The 27339-nt window shown below is 46.7% G+C and overlaps 4 protein-coding genes across 6 annotated transcripts; all 4 read right to left on the reverse strand.

Moving 5' to 3' along the window:
- Positions 1–11986: 11986 nt before the first annotated feature.
- zgc:66455 (uncharacterized protein LOC393502 homolog) lies at positions 11987–16741 on the reverse strand. Of its 2 annotated transcripts, none has more exons than XM_037471957.2 (10): positions 16474–16741; positions 16297–16327; positions 15139–15698; positions 14762–15068; positions 14454–14495; positions 14203–14300; positions 14048–14109; positions 13536–13702; positions 12538–12684; positions 11987–12453 (listed from the first exon to the last, which is right to left on the reverse strand). In XM_037471957.2, exons 1-10 carry the CDS (start codon positions 16561–16563, stop codon positions 12095–12097), a joined length of 1863 nt encoding a protein of 620 aa, XP_037327854.2. In that variant the 5' UTR covers positions 16564–16741; the 3' UTR covers positions 11987–12094. The 2 variants fall into 2 exon arrangements, with proteins under 2 accessions (XP_037327854.2, XP_037327855.2); XM_037471958.2 differs by having other exon boundaries at positions 12242–12392.
- A 943-nt stretch (positions 16742–17684) lies between these two features.
- b3gnt2a (UDP-GlcNAc:betaGal beta-1,3-N-acetylglucosaminyltransferase 2a) lies at positions 17685–20279 on the reverse strand. Of its 2 annotated transcripts, none has more exons than XM_037472088.2 (2): positions 20146–20279; positions 17685–18892 (listed from the first exon to the last, which is right to left on the reverse strand). In XM_037472088.2, exon 2 carries the CDS (start codon positions 18868–18870, stop codon positions 17692–17694), a length of 1179 nt encoding a protein of 392 aa, XP_037327985.2. In that variant the 5' UTR covers positions 18871–18892; positions 20146–20279; the 3' UTR covers positions 17685–17691. The 2 variants fall into 2 exon arrangements, with proteins under 2 accessions (XP_037327985.2, XP_037327986.2); XM_037472089.2 differs by having other exon boundaries at positions 20095–20279.
- Positions 20280–20571: 292 nt separating this feature from the next.
- commd1 (copper metabolism (Murr1) domain containing 1) lies at positions 20572–22460 on the reverse strand. The gene is made up of 3 exons (XM_037472171.2): positions 22242–22460; positions 21605–21901; positions 20572–21276 (listed from the first exon to the last, which is right to left on the reverse strand). Exons 1-3 carry the CDS (start codon positions 22413–22415, stop codon positions 21169–21171), a joined length of 579 nt encoding a protein of 192 aa, XP_037328068.2. The 5' UTR covers positions 22416–22460; the 3' UTR covers positions 20572–21168.
- A 935-nt stretch (positions 22461–23395) lies between these two features.
- LOC119218008 (uncharacterized) lies at positions 23396–26163 on the reverse strand. The gene is made up of 3 exons (XM_037472130.2): positions 26032–26163; positions 25715–25884; positions 23396–24939 (listed from the first exon to the last, which is right to left on the reverse strand). The coding sequence occupies exons 2-3, from the start codon at positions 25828–25830 to the stop codon at positions 23934–23936; spliced, it is 1122 nt and encodes a 373-aa protein (XP_037328027.2). The 5' UTR covers positions 25831–25884; positions 26032–26163; the 3' UTR covers positions 23396–23933.
- Positions 26164–27339: the final 1176 nt, after the last annotated feature.

Raw genomic sequence — 27339 nt, forward strand, 5'->3', positions numbered from 1 at the left:
GGCTTCCAAATCCAATAAGACAGTCAGCAGTACTCGGTCAGAAAGCCCTCGCCATTCAGAAGCAGCAGCAATGTCATATTCAGACCAGGAAGGATGGCAGTTTTGTTTCTTAAAAATTGGCCCAAAAAAACAAGAGATTAGAAACAGATTTGTCACAAACTCTCTTGCCTTAATTCCACTGTGGCTGAGGTCAAGTCTGTTCACATTGAAGTATATTTATTAGTGCTGTCAAACGATTGAATTAATTGATCACGATTAATCACAATTATGTCATAGATCACTCAAAATTAATCACAATTAATCGCACATTTTTATCTATTCTAAATGTCCCTTCATTTATGTTTTTTCATTTTCATTTTAATGCTCTCATCAACATGTAAAATTGGATTGGCTTGCTTTACGCAAATATTTTATTTTACGGAAAAGCAACATTGCTCAACAGAGCGGTACAAAATAAAATAATAAAGTGCACATTTCAGGTAAACAAGGACCATGGCTTAACATTGAATAAAGCAGTGAGGCCTCTTAGTTCAGAAACAATGAATCGCAACTTCCTCACTTTCAGCAGCTACTCAAACACACAAATCTGTTGACATTTTCAGACAACAGTCATCCCCAAAAAACGTTGTTTTAAGAAAACTTTAATCTTGTGATAATAAAATTTCCCTTAAAATGGGTTTGCATTAACATTGTTAATAACGCGTTTAACTAACAGCACTAATATTAACACATGTTTAGATGGCAGTGTGATGTTTTCATGATCAGACAAATTCAACGTCCACATTGAACCATCTTCTGAGATCGATTTCACAAAGAAATATTTTAAGTGATTCCAGGCCGAGGTGCAAAAAGGTGATTGAAAATGATTAAATATGATTTTTATTAGGGCTGTCGAGACGTTAATCCATGCGATTAATGCAGACAAATATTTTAACGTAGTTGACGTACGTTTCTTTACTTCTGGTTTACCGTGTAAATCAAGATGGAGAGAGCTTTTAGCATTTGAAGTAAAACAAACAGAAAACTGGGAAGAGGAGTACCTCCACGTGTCAATCAGAAGGAGGGTGAGTGGCCAACGGACAATTTAAAGCACCGCTCCGCTAAGCTAGCTGCAGGGTTACTTGCATCTCAACATCTAATGTTACCCTGTGCGCCACCACTGTGTCCCTAAAACCCCGTGGTTAGAAAACGTCCTGCTAAATGTGGGGAGATTGTTGTCACTTCAAACACAGCCTTTAAATGATGGAGAGTTGAAATACTTAAAAAGTAGAAACAGCAGTATGTAGATATAGTCATGTGGTCATAAGGTCCCGTTCTTAAAATGTCACTCAAGTAAAACTACACAATAGCCAGCGTCACAATATTATTAGAGTATAAATCATTGTGATAAAATAGTTTATAGTTTCATGTGATCGGATTATAACTACTGATGAATTAATGTGTCCAGGTAGCAGGTGCAACACCAGCAGCTGAGGAGCCTGAATATTCTTTCAGAGGAGTTGGTGAAGACCCAAAAAGAGTTTTGAGTATTGTAGTCAAAAAAGACAGCAATGTGATGATTATGTTGAAAGTGTAAATATATTTAATAACATGCTATGCTTAATAATTAATCACATAACAGGGAGTAAAAAACACACAAAAACCCAGAGGGTCAGGTGGGTGAAAGGTAAATTTTATTTGTCACAGAACTTCTAATTATTTGAACCCAAAACACCAACTTGGACTTTGAAGGGGGTTTGCATCAAAGGAGAATGTGATGTGAGGATGGACTGAAATGAGGAGACACCTGAACTGTGATAGGATTGATTTGCCTGGATAATTATTATATATTTACTTATAGGTGTAAAGTCCATGATGAATCTTAAAATAAAGTAAAGTAAGTAAAATGATTATTTTTCTGTATGTTTTTGCTTATTTATGGTCACGTGCACAACAGATATATAATAATTGAATTGTTTCCTGTGATGTTATTTTGAAAAGGCTGAACCAGCTCCCCGTGCAGGTTTGAAAACATTAGTTATGAAAAGCTACTCACAGGCCGTTCCATGCAAAGCTGCTTTGTTCTTCTCGAGGTTCTGACTATCGCAGTAATTCCTGATGGACATGAACGGGGCCTCGTCACAGAGTCGTGAAACCAAAAACCTCCAGATGAATATATGCAACTCTACCTGCATGACTCCCTTCGAGAAACGTGAACGTATTCGGCAGGAAAAGGTCGTTGCAGATCATATTGAGCAGTCGTTTAATTAAAATGTGATAATGGGCGGTCGGGTTCACGAGGAGGCTAAAGCCTCGTGGGTTAGAGATGCAGTGTGCGGCGGCTCCTCTGGACCTCTTCGGCCCCGGAGCGGGATTGATCTTTGGCTCGCTCAAGAGAGCCCGGCCCGCTCTGGGCTTAAGGGCCACACACCTGTGCATGCATCGGGGCCGGATAAGCCCAGATTAAGCTAAAGTTACCAGCTCTCTCCCTGCAATGTCATTCAAAACCTCAACGGCAACCGCGCCGCGGACAAAGCGCCTTTTGGGCTGTCCTAATAAACGCCATTAGCTTTGAGACATCAAACATGGAGGATTATGGGATTTTCTGGTCCTGGAAAAAAAAAAAGAAGAAAGATGGAGGGTCTGGGGGACTCCCTCGCTCAGCCGTCCTTTCTCTGCGGAGATTACGCTACAATTTGTTTTCCTTCTTCCGCCATTTTGTACGTCCCCTCCTCCTTTCACAGAGTCCACGCAAAAAAAAAAAAAAAGAAGTGGTACAGTAATCCCCTGCAGATGAAACTAAGAGCTCAGTAAAAAGGAAAGATTACACAGAGCTTTGTAGATTGTTTCTATACACATGTGCATGGGTATTTGGGAGCTCTGTAGGGACTTAACATGAGAGCCGAACACACACACACACACACACACACAGGCTGAGCATGGGTTCTGTGCGCTGTTCTCACTCCACTTGTGTGCAGAACATGAAGGGGTTTAGCTTCACTGAAGCTGGAGACGAGGAGCGGAGAGAAGAGATGGCGACGTGAGGAGTGATTGAAACGATGAGACACCCGAAGCATCGATTTCGCTGGATGATTATTACAAAAAAATAGTATATACAGGTGCAAAGTCCACATAGAAGGAGGTTTTTTTAAGTCTACCTACGCAGTTTTCCTATATGTTTGCTTATTTATTTATGGCGCGTGCACAACAATAACATGTAATCAACTTGTTATCAGCCTCTTTTCAACAATGCTCATTAAATATGTAATGAATAAATAGTGTCAGAGGTTAAAATGTAATACTACTGTTACGGTATGTAGATACATATATGTACATGTTCACTAAGCAGCAGCATGAAATAATGATGTTGATTGCAGAGAGGACTCTTTCTTTACAAGAAGGTTCTTCTCCTCTACAGCAGCTACAGGGTTAATACAGACGCCACTAGGTAACCTGTAGTCTATATTCCTGGCCTGACAGTATTATCTGTTCATACTAAAACAACGAGGGCGGGGGGGCCTCCCCACCCGAGCAGAGAAAGAAGTCAAGTCGTCCCTAACAAGGGGTCAAAGGTCGGGCTGCTGCTAATCCATGTAACACTAGGAGAATAATCCTGGGGGCTGTGGCCCGCCCGCTCTACAGTCCTCTTTTCCCCCTTTTGTTTTCCCGGTAAGTGATCTTGGAAAATGTTTCAGCGGTGGCCCCCCGGTCTGCAGAGAGAGGAGCGAGGGGCCCGATAGCCAAAGTTTTGGGTGGAGTTGTTCTTCCTTTCTGGAGCCGTGGTGCCTCAGGAGACCAGACCGTGGCAGGTAGCGTGGCGTTGCCAGATTTTGCTCTTATTTTGAAATCCATCACAGCGGATGATCGTTATTTTAAAAGAATCAAACTATTTCCATGTTGGCTTAATTTAGGAAATATGTGTATGTTCTTCATCATCCCATTGGATGCTGCGGTACTTTTACTACATTTAATAGGACTCTGTGCTCTGCATGTTCTTTGTTTATTAATAGAGAATTTATACAAGTTTTTTTTCCCTTTAGACTAGAAACAATAAATCTTAACATAGTTTTAAATTTGAAGGCGACGTCTCACCCTCTGGACCTCTGGATAAAAACACATCAGGAAAGACAAATTGCATCTGCGATTAGTTAGCTCGCAAGCTAAGCTAACGGAGATGTTGGTTCCGCGGACGTTTCTTTGAGAGCTCGCTCACTCAAACTACAAACTCATGATTTTGTTGACTTACGAAATGATCTCTCAAGTTATAGTCATAGCAATAATTTCATTTTCCATGCTTTAAATTTCCATTGTGAAGTTGGGCGTTTTAACTGGGAGCTCATTTGGGGATCGTCTCGCCTTTCGGGCGTCAGTTGAGTGTCATTTTTTAAATGTAATCCCAACATGTTGACACTTTTGATACTTCTTTAAAAAGGTGTACGTTGCTCAGCTCCAGATGAGTCCGACAGGTATTATTCAGGTAAATAATGAGCAGATGGGATTCCACTAACCCCGACAGGAGAGCTCAGTCGACACCACGCAGTGAAGAAAGGCAGCTAATCTAAATTGTTGTAATCCTGGTGCTATGATGGACACTTAAGCAAATAGATTGTGTGTTTTTACATCTTGTAACTTATATGGATTATGTTGCCGCACGATATGAATCGGATAAGAATATGAACCAGAGATATTATCGCCCACGGGGAAAAGGGATGAAGGACTGTGACAGCGGCGTTTAGCGTCAGAATGCGATTACAAACCAGACCTTTCCTCACATTTCCTGTTTTTCTTCAGCCTCTATGCAAAGGCACTTCATGCACGCACACTCACACACACACTCACACACACACTCACACGTGCACGGCCTCCAGGCAGATGGAGAAATCGACACTCAAGCCACAATCAAAAAGAGGATGCATTCGCTTCTCCCTTCGGCCGACGTTGCGAAGGTCTCTTCAGCCTTAATCCTTTTTTACTTTATTCGTGCAAAGGTCATCTCCAATTCTGGATGAGGTGAATGTGATGGTTGTGGAGGGTCTCCGTGTGTCTGGTGTGATTGTATGCGGTCATTTTGGATGCATTAGTCACCGGCGCCGGTCATTACTCACCGATGGAGCGTGAAGCCACGCGGCCTCAGAGAGAATGTGCTGCTTCCTGGAAAGACGCCGCTGCCGCTGCGTTCCCCGAAAAGACCTCAAGGGGAAAGAGTCGTCTTCTGTCTGTAACGCTTAGGGATCACCAAACACCACCGGAGGCATCTGGATAAGAACCGGAGTTCAGTGCAGCTGTGTCCTCGTGTTACCCAGCTAAAGCCACTTTGATGAAATCAAACGTACCTTTGGAGATGGACCACCTCGCCCCACTCAGAGAGCATCACGAAAAGAGCTAAAATGATAGAGCATTAAACGCTAACATCAAACATATTCAGGACTCATTTTGAAGTTCCGTTGGTTCCATTTGTATTCAGATATTTTTTTTAATTCATGTACTATTTTTACCCCAACCATTATTTTATTTTCCTTTTCCGGTTAATGTTAACCTGATGTGAAATAAAGCGTGAAAAGCTTAAAATGGGTATCATTTCCCATTAGATCTCGTTGATAATGAAGGAAAGGCTGCTGTACTGTCACAATGCGAGTTGAACTCCATGAAGAGCTGCAGCGGCTAGAAAGCAACGCACCAGCAGCCATGTAAAGCCGAGGAGACACACAGCACAGAGGTGGAAGTCAATTTAACCAAAGCGCCACAGAGAAAAGGTCACTTGTGAGCAGAGACAAAGTGCTAATTAAGAGGAACCAGTCCACTGCTTCCACACAGAGGCGGCAAAAAAAGTCTTCATCTGTCATAAAAGCCTCTGCATCGGGACGTCAGCGAGCCGCTGGACCGGAACAACACAAAAACCAGAGCACTGTCGCCTCGCAGGGACGGAGGAAGAGAGGCGACGCACCGCTTTCAAAGATATTCATGAGCCTTTTCTCCGCATCAAATGACATTGGGTCGTTTTAAGCTAACGGGTACGAGCTAAAATGCTGCAACTGCAGAGTTTGACTCGCTCTCGGTCGGTGAAATGCGGACGGTTGGGCGGCGACCCGAAGAGTCCGATACCTGATGCACAGAGGACCCGGCGTCGAGTCATGTGAAGGAAACGGAATCTAAAAAGCATTCCTAATAGCTTCAGACCAGGGGTCGCAGAGGTCAAACAAACAAAGGACCCAGGAGAGTATGTTAGTGTCCGCGTAGTATAAACGGAAAAAAGTATTTTACCTTTGTTTTGTCACAAACTGATTGATTTACAGCAACACACATAGTTATAGCTAACCACGAGTGATTTTTTCGTTGAGTAAGTAAGCCTATGAACAGATTACACACACACACGCATTACGTTGCGTTAAATTGTATGAACCAAGAGGATTATTTTTAAAAGACACTTTGCATGAAACTAATAGAAAAAAAATACTGTTACTTATAATGCTTAAAGACATTTAAAATCAAACCTCGTGATTGAACATAATCCGATGTTAACCAGTCATTTAAATGCATGAGCCCTACTGGTTTCAATGGAAATGCTGAGACTGTAACGGTGCTGTGTCCCCAGTGTGAACGATCTCTGCTCCAAACAACAACCTCATACCGCTGACACAAACAGATGGGTTCATATCAGTCTGAAGGCGACGTTCACGTGCCCACATGTACGCTGAAATAAATCCAAATAGAAAGGATCCCTCCCGAGTCGCTACGGCAACAATCAAATCATTCAAGGGGGTTTGGAGGTTGGTAAGAACCAGAGGGCTCGCGTACTTTTACACTATTAAACCAGTGAAAATCTGAGTACTTTGGATACACAGCCTCCATCGCCCCCTCCAGTGTGAAGATGTAACGAACGTCTTGTTTGATTGATTTTCTGTCTCATACGGGGACATTTATTTCCTGTTTCCTAAGATCTTCCTCTTGATGACGGGCATCCAGAGGTGGCACTCGGGGTAATTTGCCCTCGCCAGCGTCTTTTCTCTCAAACACCCTGCGTCCCCTGTTTGCCTGTTTTATTTGCTTTCATTGTTGTGTATGTGTGTGTGTGTCTCTCTCTCTCTTCCTCGTGGTCTCTTCTCTGCAGTTTGATTGTTTTTCGGTTTAATCTCAGCTTATTCCCGGGCCTTGTTTCCCACCTTGTGTTGTCATTTCATCCTCCTCCTCCTCCTCGTCCCCGAGGGCTTGTTTTCTGTTCGTGCCGTGGCTCTTTTCAGGCGTCCCTTCGGCGGCAGAAATTGATGCTTAAACACACAGGAGGAGAGAATAAAACAAACAGACAAACAGCAGCCAGATCTCCCTCCCTCTCTCCAACTTTGTGACATTGGAGAGAACGGAGGAGAAAAGTGATGGTGCAACACGACGAAACATCCAAAGAACAGCGGCTCTGAATGGAGAGCCGAGGCTTTACATGGAAGACAGATAAAGGCTCTCTCACACCCGGCCTTTATATCCTCGAGGATAACGCTGGTTTATGACAGCTCGGGTCGCATTGTTGTGCCGTTAGCCGTCTTTACAACGGACGGTTTGGGGGATAATTCCGCCGCTTGGGGGTTTGATTGCTGCTCTTATTGTCCGACCGCTTATTTCTTGACCTGCTGGGATTGAACTCGGTCAGTACAAGTCGAGGGTTCAAGAAATCAAGAATCGTTCATTGTCAACCCGCAACACAGGGATGCACAAAGGAAAGCATGTGCAACACGAACACGACACAACGAACCAAACGCTTGGAATCAGGAGGAATCGAGACAATGAGGCTCATTCTCGTGATCAAACTCTTAACCTTCATGTAGATACCTTCGCTTTATGAAAAGTCAATGTTATGCAGTGTGTTAGGTGGACATCTTAGGGAGCTAAAAGGTCTGTCGGAGTCTTGCTTTGACAGAAGACGCCGCCACTCCTCGATTCTCCATCTCCAATCTCAACGGGACAATCTTATCAGAGCTTTTGCAGAAAGGGACTCCAGAGAAAAGGCCTGCAGAGGACGTGAATGTGTGAACCACACTGTGCCGAAACGCCTCGCACAGATAACACACGGTTTATCGGTGAGCCAGAGGAACCCTGTTGGAAGTCGGGGAAGGAGAAGAGAGTGGGGAGAGGGACGGAGGGTGAAGAAGGGGGGGAGGTGGGATGGAAAAGAGCAAGGCTAAAAATGGAGGCAGGAAGAAAGAGGCCGGGTGAGTCAGAGGTAACCGTCTTTATTACAGCACCAGACCCATTACGCCGAGCTGGGCCGGGCCTTTCAACCGGGAGGCGGAATGGAGGAATCGGGCAGATGATGAAAACGATAAAAGGCGGCGTTCTGGTATCCTGCCTCTGCAGAGCCACTTGACATTTGTGATGACATTTGAGCCTGTTTGAATCTACTTGAAATCACGGCGTTTCATCCCGACGTAATGCTACACTTTAGAAGAAAAAAAAAGAAAAACTCTTATCTGCAAGATTATGGCGGCGTATTATACGAGGGTATTATGCAGCGTTAATAGTGCATGTAGATACTTCACAAATGATACTAAAAATGCCTCGCATCACACACAAGAAGGATTTGGCCCTTCAGTAAAAGAATACTTCCGAGTATGCAAATACCCACAAAAGAATTAGGGCTTAACAGATTTGACTCACTCAAACAATGGCATGCGGCTCTTTTCCCAGGATGCAACTGTCCGTCAGTTTGCAGGATTAAGGCTCTGGGTTGTGACAATGTGTTGAATGGAAAAGGACAAAGAGACACCTCTTTTATTGCAGGGATATGACTATAAATGCCTCTCCTATTATGCCAGACGAATGATTAAAGCCGGAGGAGAGAGAGGCTGCGCACTGCCCCCTGTAGGATAATCCTGCTCACGGCACCACCGGCTTACTTCTCCTTTTGGCACCTGCTCCCGGTGACTCCTGGTCTCCTGGTGACTCCTGGTCTCCTGCTTAATGTGGTGAAGTGCAGGTCGAATGGAGAGGTAAATGACCATACTTTTGGCCTCCAAAGCAAACAATCCAAATAAAGCTATTACAGGCAATAGCTTTATTCCAAATATGTTTTATTATACACTTTTATTTTCCAGCACTCTATCAAGATGATTTTGGGTTTTTTCATTAATTACCTCATTGTTTTGGCTCGTGTTTTCTACTCGAAATAGCCTTTTTCAACTTATAATTCCAACCACTAATTGGTCTGCAATAGAAAGCAGGCTAACGTTAAACGTTTTTAGTCCCTAGCGTTTAATGCCTAGCGCTAACGTTAGCGCTAGGCATTAAACGCTAGGGACTATCAATCAGCTGATTATTGTTTCTTGAAGCACAAGCAATCACAGCAAATTCACCAGTGATCCACCGCTAGGTTAGATTAGATTAAAGTTATCTTCAGGTGGTTTGCAGTTTGTCTGTAGGTCACTTGAATCGATTGTCTAAAGATTCATCTTCTGGGGATTATGACTTGGCCCAGTCTGTTGTCTTCATTTGTCTTTTGGCGGCCTTCACGACCCTCCAGGAACTCTGGAGACCTGAAAATCGCCACCTGTCGGTCCACCGGCTGTGCAGTGACCAATCCTGATCACCTGACTCCCACATCCAAACCAAAGCACCTGTTGACACACCTGCCTCTCATCAGCTCCTGTCAAAACTCTTATCTCATTCATTCGCACCTGTTCCTCATTTTCTGCTGGAAATATGTGGGCGGTCTTTGATGAATGAGAACCATTTGTATTTCATAGATTCTATTACAATTACATACAATTGAGCATTTAAGAAATGTGCATGGCTATTTACAGGATGATCTCAGTAGGTCTAGTGTGTTTTTTTGTGAGTCTACATTTGGCCTGTTCTGACATAAAATGCTGAGGAACGCTGACCTTGCATCTCCCATCGGGATGAGCTGGTGAGTAATCCCATCACTGTTTAATAACCTTATCCGATGTTATGGGCTTCATTATATCAGAGGAATCGGGCTCCGCTTATATCGTTTTATTCCTTCTCATGGCTCACCGTGTTGAAATTGGCTCTCTGGCAATTTATTTTTCTATTAGTGGAGCCGTGTGAAGTGTGATTGGGCGGTCAGTGGCGGGTCGGTGGAGGAGCTGCTGGGCCCGATAAGAGGCCGCTAGAGATCCAGCTCAGCGCCGTCGTCTCACAGCTGATCCAAGATACGAAGCGCCGGCCCACGATGGACCGCCTGGCTCAAAAATGTCAACTCCTCTATTTTGTTTTAAAGTATTTAAAGATGCTGCTAAATGAAAACATAGAATTAAAACAACACATTTAGGCAGGCATTTTAATAATTGATTTAGGGGATGCTGTTACAAACTAGTCAAGTTCATCATTCAAGTGACCAAGTGTGGGTGGAAGCATTCAATCAAGTCGTGGATGAGAACGCAGCAACGGGAGCTCGGGTGGAGCAGGGGATTATGGGTGGGGGGATGCTGCCTGGCAGGTGAAGCTCAGCGTGGCGACCGCTGGAGGAGGAGCGCCCTCCTCGACCTCAGGCTGCCCGCAGAGGAAGGAGGCTGAAGGTGGAGGATGAATCCCCCGCCTACATCCCCCCCCAACACCACCACCCTCCCCATGCCGCAGCAGCAAGGAGGATCCTTGTGTGTCTTTTGAATCACTTCTCAAAGGAAAAACTCAGTTATTGGTTTTATTTTTAATATTCGTATTGATTATCATTTGTTTTATTTTAAATGAAAATTAATAACAAATCATCTTAATTAGTAAAAGAATATTAACATTTAAAGTAAGTAAAAGCTCTCAAATGGATTTAGGATTATTCCGCTATTCAATTAGATTTTACATTATTATTACTTAAGCAGCTCTTCATCCTCCTCAGTGATTCTGTCCTTGGGGCTTCTACCTGCAGGACGTGAGGAGCATACAGACAAAGACCTGCTCAGAGCAGCGGCTTCTTTCACTGGGGAAACGCTGTCGGACTGATGCTGAGAAAATCTGGTCCAAAGAGCGATATGACCCTCATTGCGTGCATTTACACACAAAAAAACACTTAAGTACACATACTTTGTTAAAGATACTCTGGTGTGCTTTCCAAAAGCCAATTCAACAATAGCTGCAATGAAACAAATATTCCATAAAAATTAGACTTCCTGTTCCACCGTGAGATCAATAGATGATCATTACTGATGCATGAATAAGAGGGAGGGCCAAGTAGCTGCTTTGTTCACTATTCATCTATTAAAATGTTGGCATTCGCAGGTTGTGTTTTGAAACTTTTTAAACTTAACGTCCCTAAAAATATATTTAAATGCATGAAATGGATAAAGCTAAAAGTATGTGTTCAATCTTTTACGCAAGTACAATACTTGTATACTAAATGTACGGTCAACATGTTGGACTTGATGGTTAGACACAATATCCTCTTTTCGCTCCGTTTTTGGTCTCCACCATCTGGGAAGAGAATCGGTAGGATTATCTTCCATTTACCAGCTTGATCATGTACACTGAGGTTATCTGTAACCTTAAATTACACTAAAAGAGGAACGTTTACAATGTGTCTCAATGTTTACTCACAGTAAAGAAAAGCCTTTTTGGTTTTTTTCCAAGCGGCAGAGGATGAAGGAACAAGCAACCTGTAATAAAGCAGAGCAAGGTCAGCAGACTCCCCGTGTGACAGCACTCCGCCCTGGATTAGCGGCTGTAAGCCTATTACAGCCGTTTGGACTAGTTGGGCCCGGCACAGACTACACTCCACTCCCCGATGCCGGGTGGCCGGTTTGAAGCGTATGAGGTCACCAGGTGTCCTGCTGGAGTGCCCTTGAGCCCAGAGAGTTGCAGTGGATGATCAGGAGCGTGACTGAATTTAAATGTGGCGTAAACGCTTCTAGACAAAGACAAAACTCAGCAGGTTTACTCGTGATCGACGTCGTCTGGCATTTAGCAGATGGACAACTTTAAACAAAAATATACAGCTACATTTTAAAACTACCAACACAAGTATTTAGTAATATAATTATCAATCTATTTAAATTAGTGTCAGGAAAAGGAAAAAAAAAAAAAAAAAAAAACAATGGAAGGAAAAGCTGTTGGTTGAGACTTTAATTCACTGGCACCAGAAAGCGAACTCAGTAATTTCCCGTTGAGTTCAGTTCGTCGGTCACATCTTGACGCCCTCCCGTGGCTCCCTGTAGCCGTCCGGCGGGAGCAGCGGGCTGAAGCTCAGCAGCGGCAGGTCCACCACCGGGTAGCGTTCCTTCCCCTGAGGCCAGGCCTCCCTGAAGCTCCGGGCGGGCGGTGGCGGGGGGGGCAGGTCGGGTTCATTGTAATGGTGTGGGCCGCGCCGCTGGTGGTGGTCCGGGTGAGAGACGGCGCTGTTGCACCGAACCACAAACTCCCCCCGGTGGCGTCTATGGTACAGCAGGCCGGCCACCGCCATTAGCATCAGGACGAGGAAGCTGAGCAGGAAGAAGAGCACGTAGACGCCTTTAGTCTCGGCTGACATGCCCAAGCTGCAACCTGCGTGCAAACAGAGCGTTAGCAGCGGTTCAACCTCTGGATGGCTTTCATTTGCTTTTTAGAAAATGAGGCGATTCACTTAACCTGCGGCCTTCACGTCGGCGCCCCCCCCCGACCCAAGGCGGGTGTCCTGGAAGCCCGGCCTGCAGCGGCACGAGTACGAACCGAACTGGTCCACGCAGTCGGCGTTGGCGTCGCACAGCACCAGCTGAGAGTCACACTCGTTCACATCTGAACACACACGTATTTGCTTTGAGCGGGGCTAACCCATATATGGTCACTTCACTTGTTAAATGAAAACAGCAGTCCGTAACCAATGAGTGACATCACAGCGACAACGTCCCCTTCCACGTCTGGTGTATTGTACGGTGGCCGAGAAGGTTCAGACAAATACAAAAGCCACAACACAACCGCAAATGGCACAACACGAAAGCGAAAACGGAAGTAGAAGTAAGTGAAACATGATTCCTTGCGGCTACAGTTAGAATTTAACCAACGTTAGCTAAATGGCGCCACGCATCTTTTAGCTAACGTTAGTTAAATTCTAACTGTCTGGCATCCTCCAGCTCCGTTCGTCAAAAATACGCTCGTTCCCGTGGGCAGTTACTTAGCTACTTCCGTTTTCCCTTTCGTGTTGTGGTTGTGTTGTGGCTTTTGTATTTGTCTGAACCTTCTCGGCCACCGTAGTATTGTCTACGATTAATGATTTCTAGGGGTTAGTTTTATTAGTAAGTGGTTCCAATTCATGACACTTTTTCAGTAACTCCATATAAAAACATGGCTTATATAATGTCAAACTGTGTGGCTTTTCTTGTAGATAAATGGAACTTTTTTAGTAATAATGTTAATGGTTTGGACAGCAAACATTGTGCAGGAGTCACTTATGGCTCAAATCAAAAATACCTGTATGCACGGCAGTTAATGTTCTAGTACAACATAATACATTTGTATACTTTAAGTACATCTAGTTTATACACCAAGCTCTTTTTTAAGTATAGGGTCTGAATAGTTACTCTTATTTTTTTTAATTTTTCTTTTAAAACATCTTTGCCCAGCTTCACAATGGAGACTCGCTCCGCTACCTGCGATGGACACGGACACAAGGACGGCCTTCACGTGGCTTTCACCGAGGTCAATCTCCGTAGCAATGAGGCCCTCCAGGCGGGAGCGGACGACCTCCCGGACCTCAGCCCCCCCGGGCTTCTGGCCAATCTGCAGCCAGAGGATGTACAGCAGCCCTTTGCTCAGCCTGCCAGCACACAACCAGGATGCATCACTCTTAAAAGGTACGGAGCTCACACAACGAAGGGAACGGGAACCCGCGGTGGACCTCCAGTTCAGATTATTTTTACGTGAGCTGCGCATATAATAAATTGGAATTTTTACCAACAATTTTTTTTTCCTCTTTTCTCGCACCTCTCGTCACATCAGCACGTCACATCAGCACTTTGAGGTGCAAGGAGAGGATGCGAAAGAAAGGAAACTAGTTCAGGGAGATAAAACCGCGTGCGAGAAGAGTTACTCGACTCCGGGGTCCGACTCTGAGACCTCAAACACAAACTTGCAAGCCGCAGCATCGTCGCCGTGTACCGACCTTTTTATTCTTTTTGACGACATGGACAGCGGCGTACCCAGAGCCTTCAGCCGCTCGCCGACCTGCAGGGACGCAACAACAACAACTACGTCACCGGGTCTTCAGGCCTCCAGAGGATGCTCAAGCTTCTTCTCTAGTAATTATCACCAACGTACCAAAGACTTTACCGACAGCAGCAGTGACCCGGACGGGTTGACCAAGGACTCAGAGCCCTGTCTGAAGTTCACTTCAAGAGCCACCTCAAACAGGTGAGCTGAGGGGGGGGGGGGGGAAGCGTCAACAGTACTAAGGTTCTGAAAGAACCGCACAGAAACTAACATTTCATCAAATAAAACATCCGATGTGTCCCAATTTAGGGCGCATTAACATTCCTTGTGAAGCTGTAAGTCATCCTTCCGATACTCACCTCGGGCCAAGTGTGGAATTTCAGAGCGATTCCTAATGTTGACTAGAAGAGAGAAACACACGGTCAGACAGATTTAAGATGCAAACCACATTGGACATAAGCGAATAGAAAAAAAACAACAACAAAAAAACAGGTGGGACAGAGGCCTGACCTCATGTTAAAAAGTTCTACTTTACCATTTTGTATTACAGTCGAAGACCTTTGAAATACAACTTTTGAAGGTCCATCTTTTGGCCCAGTGTGGCTCCACGTACATATTCAACATCCTAAAAGATCTCACTGACATGTAAAAACAAGAATGCACTCACGGTTCCCCCGGCGGTCCGACAGCGGCTCCACCACGTTGGGCGGAGGCTCTCTCCCCTCCGGTTCTGGTGCTTCGGAAGAGGCGGGGAGACTGTCCGAGGCCTCTGCAGACCTCTCCTCCTCTGGACCGGCGCCTTCCTGCGCACTCACCTGTGTGGTCGTCGACGTGTCGGGCGGCGCTGCAGTCGTCGGAGCGGCCCCCCTCTCCGATCGAGAGGTCCCCTGTGTGAACGCTGACACCGTGGACGCGGCCCTGGACAGGTAGGTGCGGTTGTAGATTTCCACCTCAGGAGGTTGGTTTTCACCCCACTGAGTGAAGAAGAGGATGGAATCAACCAGTGCAAACATTGGACGCAGCTCTGGGTCCATCGGTTCCCACCTCGTCGTCGTCCTCCTCGGACGAGGCTAGGCCGTAATAATCGTACACGCCATCGCGAGCCTCTGGCAAACCCGACTCCAGCCGTTCGCCCGCCACCGCAATCTCGCCAAAGTCCACCAGCCCGGGGGCCGGATCCGCCTCGAAGCCCTGCCGCGGGTCGTAAACCACCGGGGGTCCGAATGCCTGGTAGCGGCCGTGGAAGCCCCTGTAGGGGGGGCTGGGCCAGCCGCCGATCAGCAGCACCACGTACAGGGTGTTGGAGATGGAGGTGTACTTGGCCTCCCGCCAGCACTGCTGCAGGACCGCGTGACCCCGGAACCCTGCGGCGGGCTCGTCCACGTGGATCTGGTCCTCCTTGAGGGAGCAGCCGTCGTTGGGGGTCAGGTCCTCCAGGTGGAGGTGGATCCTCTTGCCGGGCTCCACCTTGATGGTCCAGTTGCACCACAGGGGCGGGTTGGAGCAGAGGTAGTCCGGGGAGAAGAACTCGCCGGCGTCGCCCCGCAGCAGTTGCTGGCAGCTCCGCATGGCGAAGAAGGCGCTGCCGTCTCCTCGCCGGCCATCTGAGGAGGAAACCACTCATCTCACCTCGTACACACCAGGACGCCACATGGAGCACGAACAACCGCTGAGCCTGGATTCATTTCATGTGAAAATCTATTCGAAGGGACTTTGAGTTTTGGAAAAGTCAATATAAAATGTATCGGGTTTAAACTTCTTTGGATGTAAACAAACTATTTAAGTCAGAAAATGTTTGCAGGAGTCTGAAACGTCAGAGTCCTGCAATACAAACAATATTACAGTATCCTAATCCTCATCTCACACTGCACAAATACCGGCTTTAAGCTGCATGTGGACTATTTGAGGGAGGAATCATAATTTTTATATATATATATATATATATTAGTGTAAAACATGAAGTAGGATTGTAGCGATACAAAGAGCCTTTGTGATCATTGAGCCTGAACATTAGCCCGATATCACGTATTTTAACATCGTAGTAAATATGACATTTAGATAAGGGACTGGCAACTTTAATCAATACTTTTCTTGAAAAAGAACCTTATTAACAACATTCCCACGGTCTGCCGAGTCTGTTCCTTATTCCTCCTGAAGCCAACAAAGAAGCACAAAGAGGGACATTAAAAACCACTTTCTCACCTGGAAGCTTGTTGGCTTCTTCTCTGTTCACCTTGAACACAAAGCAACGCACAGAGTTAAACACTCACAAAGCAACGCACAGAGTTAAACACTCACAAAGCAACGCACAGAGTTAAACACTCACAAAGCAAAGCACAGAGTTAAACACAAAATGAGACGAGCTGCTTCCAGACTCACCTGAGAGTCACTCCGGTTCCAAAGCAAAACAAATATCAGCAATATTATGAGCGGCACACTTTTTAAACTAAAGCTGTTCTCTCGTGGCATTTTTCTACCAGAACTTTTTCAGTTTACCTTGTTAAACGTGTAAAAGGGGAGGACTCGTCGGGCCTCACAGCTCAAGTTAAACTCCAGTTCTCCTCCCCTGTGCGAGCAGCTGAAACTCGTCAGCCAGCTGATTGTCTCTTTGCTGCATCTTTGAATCACGCTCGTCCACCAGAGGTCAACGTTGTCTTTAACAGTCACTCGTCATGTCGAGGTTTCCTCCGTTAATGCGAAGGAAAAAGCACCTGTTTTATTTTATTAAAGATTGTATTGTATCAATAACCATCGTCAGATAAAAGACTATAAATAAAATTAAAAGGCATTGTGTTCTAAGCTAGAGAGTGGGTTTATAATAAAAATTATCAATCAATAATACAACAAAAGTTGTGTTTTATTAATAGACAAATAATGTTAAGCAAATGCTTAACCTGCATTTGTACTGAAAATGTATTTGTATCAAAACCTGATTCACCAAATAAGAAAAAGTTGCAAGACAAAAATTAGATTTTTTTTAAATCCAAATTTCACTGGAAACAACTGGAAACAAAGACTAAATCAGTATAATTTAAACTGAACTCAATGAATTGCTTGAACACACATACAAAATATACAATATGTATATATTATATACAAACAAACAGGATGAATTCCTGAAAAAGAACCAACCGAACAGTCAATACTGGTTCAGAGTACTACTAAGTAGTACAAGTACAACGTTACTGGTGTTTTTATAATTAGCTTAATGCTCCCATGGTGCACTTCTCACAGTATTCTTTACCAATTCTCACTCTCAATGACGATGAAGCGGAACATCCCGCACGTTTTGTTCAGATTTTTTATTATCCAGCACGCTGAAATCACTTTGATCCAGTTTCTCAAACACACAAAATGAGACCACAACGTACTGGTGATACAAACACGCCTGATCATGTCTTTGTGGCAGACTATTGATCCGCCCCTCCTCCACTGTGATTGGATGACGAGCACAGTCTGTTTAACCAGTGGATCAAACGTATATCAGAGTCTACTTTGCTGACATCAGCGAGGGAAAACGTTCACCAAATGTGCTCTTTAACGGCAAAACCTGAAAACACTGTTAAATAAATACATCAATGACTCCTCTTCTTGGACTCACTGGCAGTCCAGCTCCGGACTGGTGATCCAGGACCAGATCCTCATCATCTCCTGGGGCGTCTGGCTGTGGACCAACATGAGGCTGCGGTACATGCAGGGGTTGGACCGGTACTTCTCCTCGATGTCAAAAGTCTTGAAGCCGTCGTGCTTCTCGGGGGCCAGGCCCAGTTTCCCCAGACACATCCCCGTGTAGACGTCGTCGATGGGATACAGCGCCACCCGCCGGGACACGTTGCGCAGGCGCAGCGCCAACTCCCCCGAGTACAGGTACCCTCCGCCCCCGGCGTAGGGCGGGTACCGCCCGGCGAACACGCTCTCCGGGACAAAATACTTGAGCTTGGGGTCTCGGTGCGGATCGGCGTTGCTGATGACGTCGCCTATGAACAAATCCCGGGCCCGGCTCTCCGTCAGGCCCTCGAGGAACGCGATGACCCGCGGCGTGTTGATGAAGACGTCGTCGTCGCCTTTGAGGACGAACCGGGCGTCGGGGCAGCTTCGGCCGAACCACTCCAGGAAGAGGACCTCCTTCAGGGTGAGGTTGTAGAAGGTGTCCCTGTAGTCCCACTGGAGCACGTCTCCGTGGAGCCGCGCCTCGTGACCCAGCATCCCCCGCAGGTCCGGGTGGTGGTCCGCTGACTCGGCGCTGCCCAGCAGGAACACCGTGGCCACGGTGCGGTTGGCCGAGAGGCCCGCCTGACCCCACGTCTGGCGGATGGCCTGCCGCCGGTCGAAGTGCGGGGTCATCGACTTGACCGCCAGCAGCAGGAAGGGCCCCGGCCCGCAGAGGCCGGGCTGCTCTATCAGCGCGGGGTGCGTCCGGCAGCGCATGTGCAGGAGGAAATCCTGCAGGTGCTGCGGCAGGGTGTTGTAGTCCTGGATCTGCGCGGGTACCCGGTGGTCCCGCGCGCAGGGGTCCAGTGGCCCGGTGTCGTTCAGCCAGGTGGGCGGCGCCGAGTTGAGGACGGGGTTGTGAACAAAGTTCAGCAGCTGCTGCTCCTTGTTCCAGAAGGACTTGCTGCGCTCCTGCTGGCGCCAGAACCTCGCCGACGGGATCCGAACCCTCGTGCTATTGCTTCTGTCCAGCGTGAGGTTCCAGGTCACGCCCACCAGGACGCAGACAAAGAGGTTGAGCATCATCATCGCCACGCAGAACACTCTGAATTTTTGGCGCGCCATGATGGTTCCCTGTTGGTCGCGTCTACGCAAAAGGGGGCGACAGGTGAAAGAAAAATGAGTTGAAATACAATGAGAGTCAGGCTCAGAGCTGCAGAATCCAGAGTCACAATGAGGCCAGGATGCTCGGTCGAAGCTTCTAAGAGAAAGAAACTGGGACAATCGGACCCTGACCCCCTGACCCCTGTGCCCCTGCTCCCCTTCCTCCCCTTCCTCCCCCTTGGTTTCAGAGCTCAGACCGTTGCATCCTAAGCGTCATTTAAAAAAATAAAACTGATCCTGAATCCTTCCTCCCGCAGACGGGAATCACAATTCAGCCGTGCACATGACGCCGGATTACTGGCAGCAGTCTTTGTCTGCGGAGCAACACAAAAGAGCACACACACACACACACACACACCACCACCACCACCTCACACACAAACATTCCTCCACTCACACAGGAACCCGAATCAAAAGTAAAAAGTTACTTATTGCTGCGTTTAGATACTTTAGAGCCATAAACAGTTGTACAACTTGAGGTTACCAAGGGAGGGGCAAAGGGGGGGGGGGTCGTGCTGTTGCCTGAAACTTGCCCCCTTCGTCACTAGATGCCGCTAGATCCCGCTAGATCCCACTCGCTGTTGTTCGAACCAGAGCACCTCCGTTGCCGTTAGTATCCAGTTCAATGCGACGTTGGAAGATGGTCTTCTGTTGCTTTGTACTTCATCTCAGGGGTGAATTCTTTTTACTCTAGACAGCTACAACGGCATCATCACCATCATTATTATTATGAAAGGATCCTTTCTGCGTAATGAGTGTGTTTACTTTTGGTTTGTTGTAATTGTAATCCTGAACCCTGGCGCCTTGGAGATAGGGTTTGTTATAAAAGCTGATAAATGCGTCGTAAATATGAGACTTTAAACACGTTTGGTTCCCTCCCCTCGAGGTCAGTGTCGCTCAGACGCCTGAAATAAGGTGTGTGGTTGGCGCAGTGGTTCCCAAAACTGTCCTACCAGGGTCCCCTTGAGGATAAAGGGACAGTGTAAGACCCCCCAAAACGAGTTCAGGGGAAAACGATTTTAAAAAACTCCACCATCAATGAGTTAGCTTGAAGTTAAAACATTCCCTTATTTCTTTAAAGCACTTTTCTATATAGTGATATTTAACATTTATGAATAAATCACATGTCTACAAACCCAAAGTCAAACTTTCACACTTTCAGTTTAATACTTTTCTATCTCTCACCCTTCTGCTATTTGTTGTCAAAGTCCATTAACGGTTCGACCTGTGACACACCTGTGAACCGGAAGTCCAAAGCGTCTCGGCGGGCTGACACGCAGATCCCTGCAGGTGCGACTCTCGTTTTGGGGGGGGGATCCGTGCGCTGCTCCTCGTGACGAACCTCCCTCGTGAGACCCCGGATCTCTGCTGTGAACGCACGAGTCACACCTGTGCACCGCGGGGAGAAAAGGTGTGTGCGCGGGCAGTCACTCCCGCCCACAGGTGACCCACAAAGTTTATCTCTCTTTTATTACACATCCAGTCAATGTCGTAAACATCTGGATTTAAAGCTCTCTGAGCTTTGTTTTTAAAACTTGCTGGATCTCCTGCAGGCTGTCTGACCTGCCCAGGAGACGAGATATTCAAAGTAAGTGAAAGTGCAAAGTTCAAAGTGCAATGTTGTGCATTATGAACCAAGCAGTGTGAGACTTGGACAGTTAATGTCAGCAGGTAAACTTTTAATTCCACCATTTCAAATAGAAACATTCAACTTCACGTCCAATTTCACATCACAGCATCAGAGCATTTAAATCATAAACATGGGAATAAAAGTCCAATCATTGACATAATGTCTTGTTAGAATACGTTTTTTTTATTTTAATGCAAATCTAGACCACTAGCAAAAAACAAAAACGGTATAATAATAACGGAACCAGCCTGTGATATCTTTCCTATTAGCACTCTCAATGCTAATGTTAGCATGTGACATCACGTCGATGAGATCAAAAGGGAATCATGTTCCTCATTATGACCGTTGGTCGTCTTACACGGAAGAACTCGGCTTTGACTCCACGTTCGATCCTCCTCGTCCTGATTCCAGCGGTTACTTTACGAAAATGTCTTCTTTCAATAAAGAGGGAAGGTGGGGAAGACTTTCTCCACGTTACGTTGCCATCAGACAGCGACTGGGGGCCGAGGCCGCTGTCGCTGCTGCACAAATCCACCAGACTCCATTGATAAAAGAGCCGACTTAATGTCGGTAGGCGGGTCGGATCCAGCAGGAGGTCGTCAGAGGTCGTCGGAGGAGGAGGAGCGGCCTCAGGTGCGGTGAGCGATTCCGTCGATGCTCTCCTGGATGTCGGACATCTTCTTCAGCAGCTGGTTGACTTTGGCTTCATCAAACTCCAGACACACAAACTGCGAGTCCTGAGGGAAGGAACGACGACACGAGCATCTATTCAGTTATGTGGCTTTTGCACCGACGCGACAAACTCTCTGAATACACAGCAGCTCTCTCTTTGAAACAAGAAACTATAGAATGTGAGAGTCACATTTGTTGGTTTCACCTTAAAAAAAGTACACGTTTTGTTTAGAATATTTGGGAATATTCATGTAAAACCTGGTCCGCACCAAATCCCCTTGGAGCAAAAGCCTGTACACATCTGGAAAGTGCTCCATTGACATCAGCATAAAAGGGGCGGAGCTGTTTAAACAGATGTGTAGCGTGAAACGAAACGGCAGCTGTCGGTCCCACCTGCCCGGCTTGACCCAGCTCCAGCTCCATCAGGGCCACGGGGCCGCCGGGGTCCGCCTCCCCCCGGCCGCCAGCGGCGGCGGTCCGGATGTCCACCCTCCAGGAGAGGCCCCTGAGGCCGGGCTCCCAGCGGCTCTGGGCCAGCAGGCTCTCCCTCACCCGGACCCGCTGGCTCCTCCAGAAGCGAGAGAGGGCGGCAGCCTGTTCGACAGTGAGCCCCCCGCCGCCCTGCCTCCTGGTCTGCGCCGTGAGGAAGGCCTCCAGCTGGGCGTGGTCCATGTCGGCCGCGGCGATGGACTGGGGGGGCATTTAGCATGTAGTTGCAGTAAATGTAAATTAAATGTGATTAGAATACATTTCACAACTGACAATGGATTTATGTCAAATGGAAAGGTTCATACAGGTCCTACAAAGTGCAATAAACCAGACTGAGGTGTCGTCGCCCCCTGCTGGCCACAGTACTTTTACACCACCTAAATCTACTTGAACACCGCCAATGACGTCACTTAAAAGGCACATTCGGTAGTGGGTGACTTCAGATATGATTGCGACCTGTGTATAAAGGTACGGAACATGAAGGCGCGTGTGTGTATATATGAAGTTAGGTGTATTTCCGCGGGTGGAGGCGCCGCCTCACCTTCAGGAGGCCTCTCATCCTCTCGTGCAGGGACCGGAACTCCTCGCGCGACAGGTGCGCGTACAGCTCGCGCTGCAGCAGCTCCTCGGTGACGTCACTCTTGTTGTAATAAAGCTTTTGGGCGATTCCGTTCAGCAATCCGCTCAGAGACTTCGCCGCGTCCACATCCGCCATGTTCGCGTCTCGGTCACGTGACGGCGGAAGGCGTCATGTGACGCGAGGACGTCACGACACGGCATTGTGGGAGTCGTAGTTCTATTTTTATTTTTTTTAATACGATTTCCAGAGAAAAGACTCCTCCCCTCGTAGTGTTGTTGTTTGATCGGTGCGATCAGGCAATATGTGTTTAATTCAATTATTTATATCAATACAACTAAACAAGACGTAGCAGAATGTCTCTCACACTGGAGCACGGTGAAGTTATTATGGACTTTTCCAGGATTTACTCAGTCAGTTTGCTTCTTAAGGGCATTTTTTCAATTGTACACATCTTAGCTTGGCTTTAAAAGACAATATGATCAAATATGATCATATTGTGCAAATATGATCCATACGCATGTGTTGAAGAACCATCTCACTGCTGTATATTATGAGGCACACACTGTAAGGCGCTGTGTGAACTCAGCATTTGGCACCGTTCAAAATTTCCATCTGATGATGTTATTTACTCAAGTACCGTTAGGAGCAAATTCAAGGTACTTATTGTGACTTTGAGTCCACAGCTGCAGCTCAAATGAGCTTTTCATCTTCTTCCTGTCAAATGAAAACTCTCTCTGTTGTGATGTGAAATGCTTGTGTGGATTAAGGGGAACCTGGTTTAGAAAAAAAAAATCTTCATAGTAATTAATATAAAAAAATAATCCTCCTAATGTATTTGATTTATTTTTCATTTGTCATCAGCGACTGATGAGCCAAAAGAAGATGCACACCATGAGTGTCTTTTCCTTCTTAAGTCCTAACTTAAATTTACATTGTGTTAACTTTTGATTCAGCGCTTACACACATCTACGGGCCCAATTAAAATAACCATCCAATTACCCACCTTCCTTTAATGTGTCAGAGGAGTCAATTAGATGTTGTCTTACACATTACCAGTATAGGGCTCCCTTCTATTCTTACATGTACGTTCCCAAATAACAGACACACAGACCATGGATGCTGAGACGAGCTTTATTCAGAAAAGCAGCAGAACAGAGGTTCAGTGACTTATATCAGCGCTTTGGAGCATTAGTCACTACATCACATGTCATTTAGCTGTCGCTTTTATCCAAAGCGACTTACATTGCATTATAACCCATGCGTTACATTTTGGGGGGGCGATTAGGGGTTGGGTGTCTTGCTCAGGAACACTTTGACATGGCACATGGAGCAGCCGGGATTCGAACCATTATCTCATCAACAGTGAGGCAACGACTGGACCTCACACCTCAATTTTATTCTTGACTAGTCACTCTCTATATTTGACTTTACAAAGGACCAGGAAATGGGCTGATGTGGATCAACCTCCACCTGTTAATTGGACCGTTACAGTTGTCTATTCGCCCCCCTGATTGCTTTTTTCTTATCAAGTTTAATTTTGATGAAGCCGGTTGAAATGATATAATGGCTACAGGCAAAGGCTAAATCTATTAAAGGCTTAAGAAAGCGCTGCTGGTTTGTCTCAGGAAACTCCGCGGGGCCCTTTGACCCGCGTCACTCCAGCCCCCATCGCCTGCCTCTGCTCCGGCTCCTGCTCCTGCTCCTGCTCCTGCTCCTGCCCTTGCTCCGGCTCCTGCTCCTGCCCTTGCTCCGGCTCCTGCTCCTGCCCTTGCTCCTGCTCCTGCTCCTGCCCTTGCTCCTGCTCCTGCCCTTGCTCCTGCTCCTGCTCCTGCCCTTGCTCCTGCTCCTGCTCCTGCTCCCGCCGCGCTTCTTGACGCCCCGCCCTCTTTTACCTTTGCGGCCCCTCTTGCGGCTCTTCTTTCTCACGCCGCCTCTCTTGCGCTTGCCGCGTCCTTTCCGCTTGCATTGCTTCGCCGCCTTGCCCCCCTCCCCCCCTCCGCCGGCTTCCTTGGGTAAGGCCACGCCGTTATCCGGGGCTTCGGCCTCGCCCACGCCGTTATCCGGGGCTTCGGCCTCGCCCACGCCCTCAGCCGGGGCTTCGGTGACGCCCGCTTCCCCGCCACCCGGCGCCACCTCGTCGTCGGTACCCGCTAGCGAGCGCGGACCTCGGAACCTCCCCCCTCCCGCGCACGAAGGCGCGACCCCTCCGCCCGAAGCGCACGTGTCGCAGCGCAGCAGCGCGTCGCCCGCGGGCGCGTAGCAGCGGAAGACGTTGTCGAGGCCCAGCTTGGACACCGCGGGACACCGGAAGGACGCGTCGGCGGGGCCGGCTTCGGAAAACACGAAGGCGTAACCGGGCCACCGGCGCACCACGTCGACCTTGTCGCCGAGGGCGCCGGCGTCCGCGGGGGAGCACGGGGAGCGTTTGGCGTAGATGACGAGGAAGCGGCCCTGGCTGCTGCCCGCGAGGGTCTGCAGGTTATCGAGGACCTGCGACAGCGGCGCCGCCACCACCCGGGCGCCCCGGTACACTCCGCCGCCGGAGACGGCTTTTCTCACGCGGTCCGCCGGGTCCTCCTGGAGGAGCCGCGGGAGGTCGCTCACGTCCTGGTTCCCCGGGACGCTCACGGCCAGGCTGAAGGCGTCCGGGAGCGCGTACCTGCCCGAGGGAAGACATTTTATAAGACATTTAATAATTCTTATTAAATGTGTTTTAAAAGTAAAAGTAATGTGCAACACACACATTTAAAATATAAGCGTAAGATATAATATGTTTGTGGTAGACGCGTAAAAAGTGATTACACTCTGATGACAAAAAGAGTTAAGTTTAAAAAGTTGTATCTAATTATTATTAATAAAAGCCAGATGTCTTACTATGTCCTAGAAGTCTAAAAACAACAATTCGGTAATATAAGGAAGGATGTAAAGGTGAATTAATAATTATGCAAATAAACTGATTTTAATAAGAGAATCAAACTGTATTTGTAAACCCCAATAAACAGAATATTCTGTGACTGCGTATTTAATAAACCGAGTGCTTCCGATAAACAGATTACACTGTAACATTTTTTGGAGAGTAGTAATTATAACCCATGCAAATCAATTAAATTGTACTTGTGTATTAGTCATCAAACAAATGTATAATTAACAGTAACTTCCACCTACACAACTACAGCCTAATAAAATATAGTTTTAAGTAAAGCTAAGTCATTTAATAAGTCATAATGTGCAATTTTAATATCAGTTGTAAATCAGTTGTATAAAGTGTTGAGTAGAGTTTACCTCATTTCTTTTAGTGAATCTTAGATGTAAAACGTAGCCGTACTTTTAATTATGTGCTGAAATCCCCAAACAGACGCCCTTATTGATTCTATCGGTTGTTTTTTCTTATAGTGTGGTAGAAGTAATCCATGTACATTGTTTTGTGCACTTACTCCTTCTTGATGCCGTCGATGATACTTGTGAGCCACGTCTGGTCCACAGCAGCCGAACCGTCTCCAGCTGACAGGAGGACGGTCAGCGCCACGACCGCCCAGCGCAGGCCGGCCATGTGCACGCACTCTGACCTCTGAGGTGATCACCTTTACCTGTGAGTGCTGGTTCCCTGCAGAGAGGACACACACACACAGCAGCTTTAAGAGCACAAATACTATTTGATATTCAGGGATGGAAAAACATGAATAATAATAATAATGAAAAGTAATTTCCTCTCTACTCATAAATGGTCATTAATCGTTGTATTTTCGTGTACCTGCGATAGTGTGACGTCTGATGCTCTGAGGACCGCTCTCCTCTCAGGCCTTGAAGGGAACGGGCTGCCGCAGTGCCCACGGGCACAATTTAATTTGTGCTTTCAGCCGACAGTAAGCACACCGGACGAAGCGCTCTTCTCTCCCCGTGCCCTTATTTGAACGTGTGTTTTCACAAAGCAGGAAGAGGAAGATGCGAAAAAAAAGTCACCACGGCTCGATTTGTAAAGTCATGAAGGTGCGGCGCGCACGTCGGTCATCGAATGTTTAACTTCATCAACACATCTGCAGTTTCCAGGGATGCTCGTGTGCACCTGCAGTCAAACCTTCCAGCATCACCATCTTCATGGAGGCCGAGCGCCTTCGTCTCACGGTGCTTTCCTGCGATAAAAAACGCTCATTTTAAATTTAGCAAAAAATGTTGAGCGTTTTCTAGTTCCAGCTTAAAAAATGTGTGTTTCTTTCTGCATTTCGTCATCTTATGTCGTAGTAAACTGAACATATTTGTATTTTTTAGTGGATTCAACAAAGCAAGTAAAACGTGGACGTCCCTTTTGTGCTCAGGGGGAGATTGTGAGGACACGTTTCTGTACATCAGGAACTCTTCATGTACCTTTTATTCACCGTTCCATTCAGGCCGTGAACACAATACGCACCAAGTGATCAAGGGACGGATTGGAAATAACGTCTTTAGTTGAAGCTCTTGGTGCAACAAGTAAAAAACACTGGTGCTTGAGTCCATCCTGGAGAGGACTCTTTATTATCCGTCTCTAAGATGTGATTAAGATGTCAATGACTTGGACGTGTCTTTAATGTCAAAGAGGAACTCCTTCAGGGGAACCAGCAGCGAGAGCCGCCCCACGCTGAAAGCTTCACCAACAGATGGACGACTTCTGCTCCGTGGATGACTCGCAAAAAGCTTCCTGTTTCCATCTGTTCATGAGAAACTTCAAAAAGAGAAAAAGAACACGGACTCGTGGCCTAAGCTCGTAAATATCAAAGTTCAATCAAATAAAAAAGGTGATGTATTTTGTAGTTTTTGTTTATTTTGTGTTCATAGGTGTGTAGTTATTCACTAACTGCCTCCACACACTGCAGCAGCTTCGAGGAACAAACCTCCCTTTAAAGAGTTTCCACATATCGGCCCCCCAGCAGCAAAGCTCGCGCTCCATAAGTATCCCTTTCACGAATGTCGTTGTTCTCTGAGGAAAATATTTTAAAACTCTGCTGTAAAATTCACAGATGGCTTTTGTTTTTAAAGTAGGTCTGTACACAGTTAAGCACTGACTTCCTCTTTCTGTACACTGGAC

Source organism: Pungitius pungitius, chromosome 9 (assembly GCF_949316345.1).
Source record: "Pungitius pungitius chromosome 9, fPunPun2.1, whole genome shotgun sequence".
Taxonomy (NCBI): Eukaryota; Metazoa; Chordata; class Actinopteri; order Perciformes; family Gasterosteidae; genus Pungitius; species Pungitius pungitius.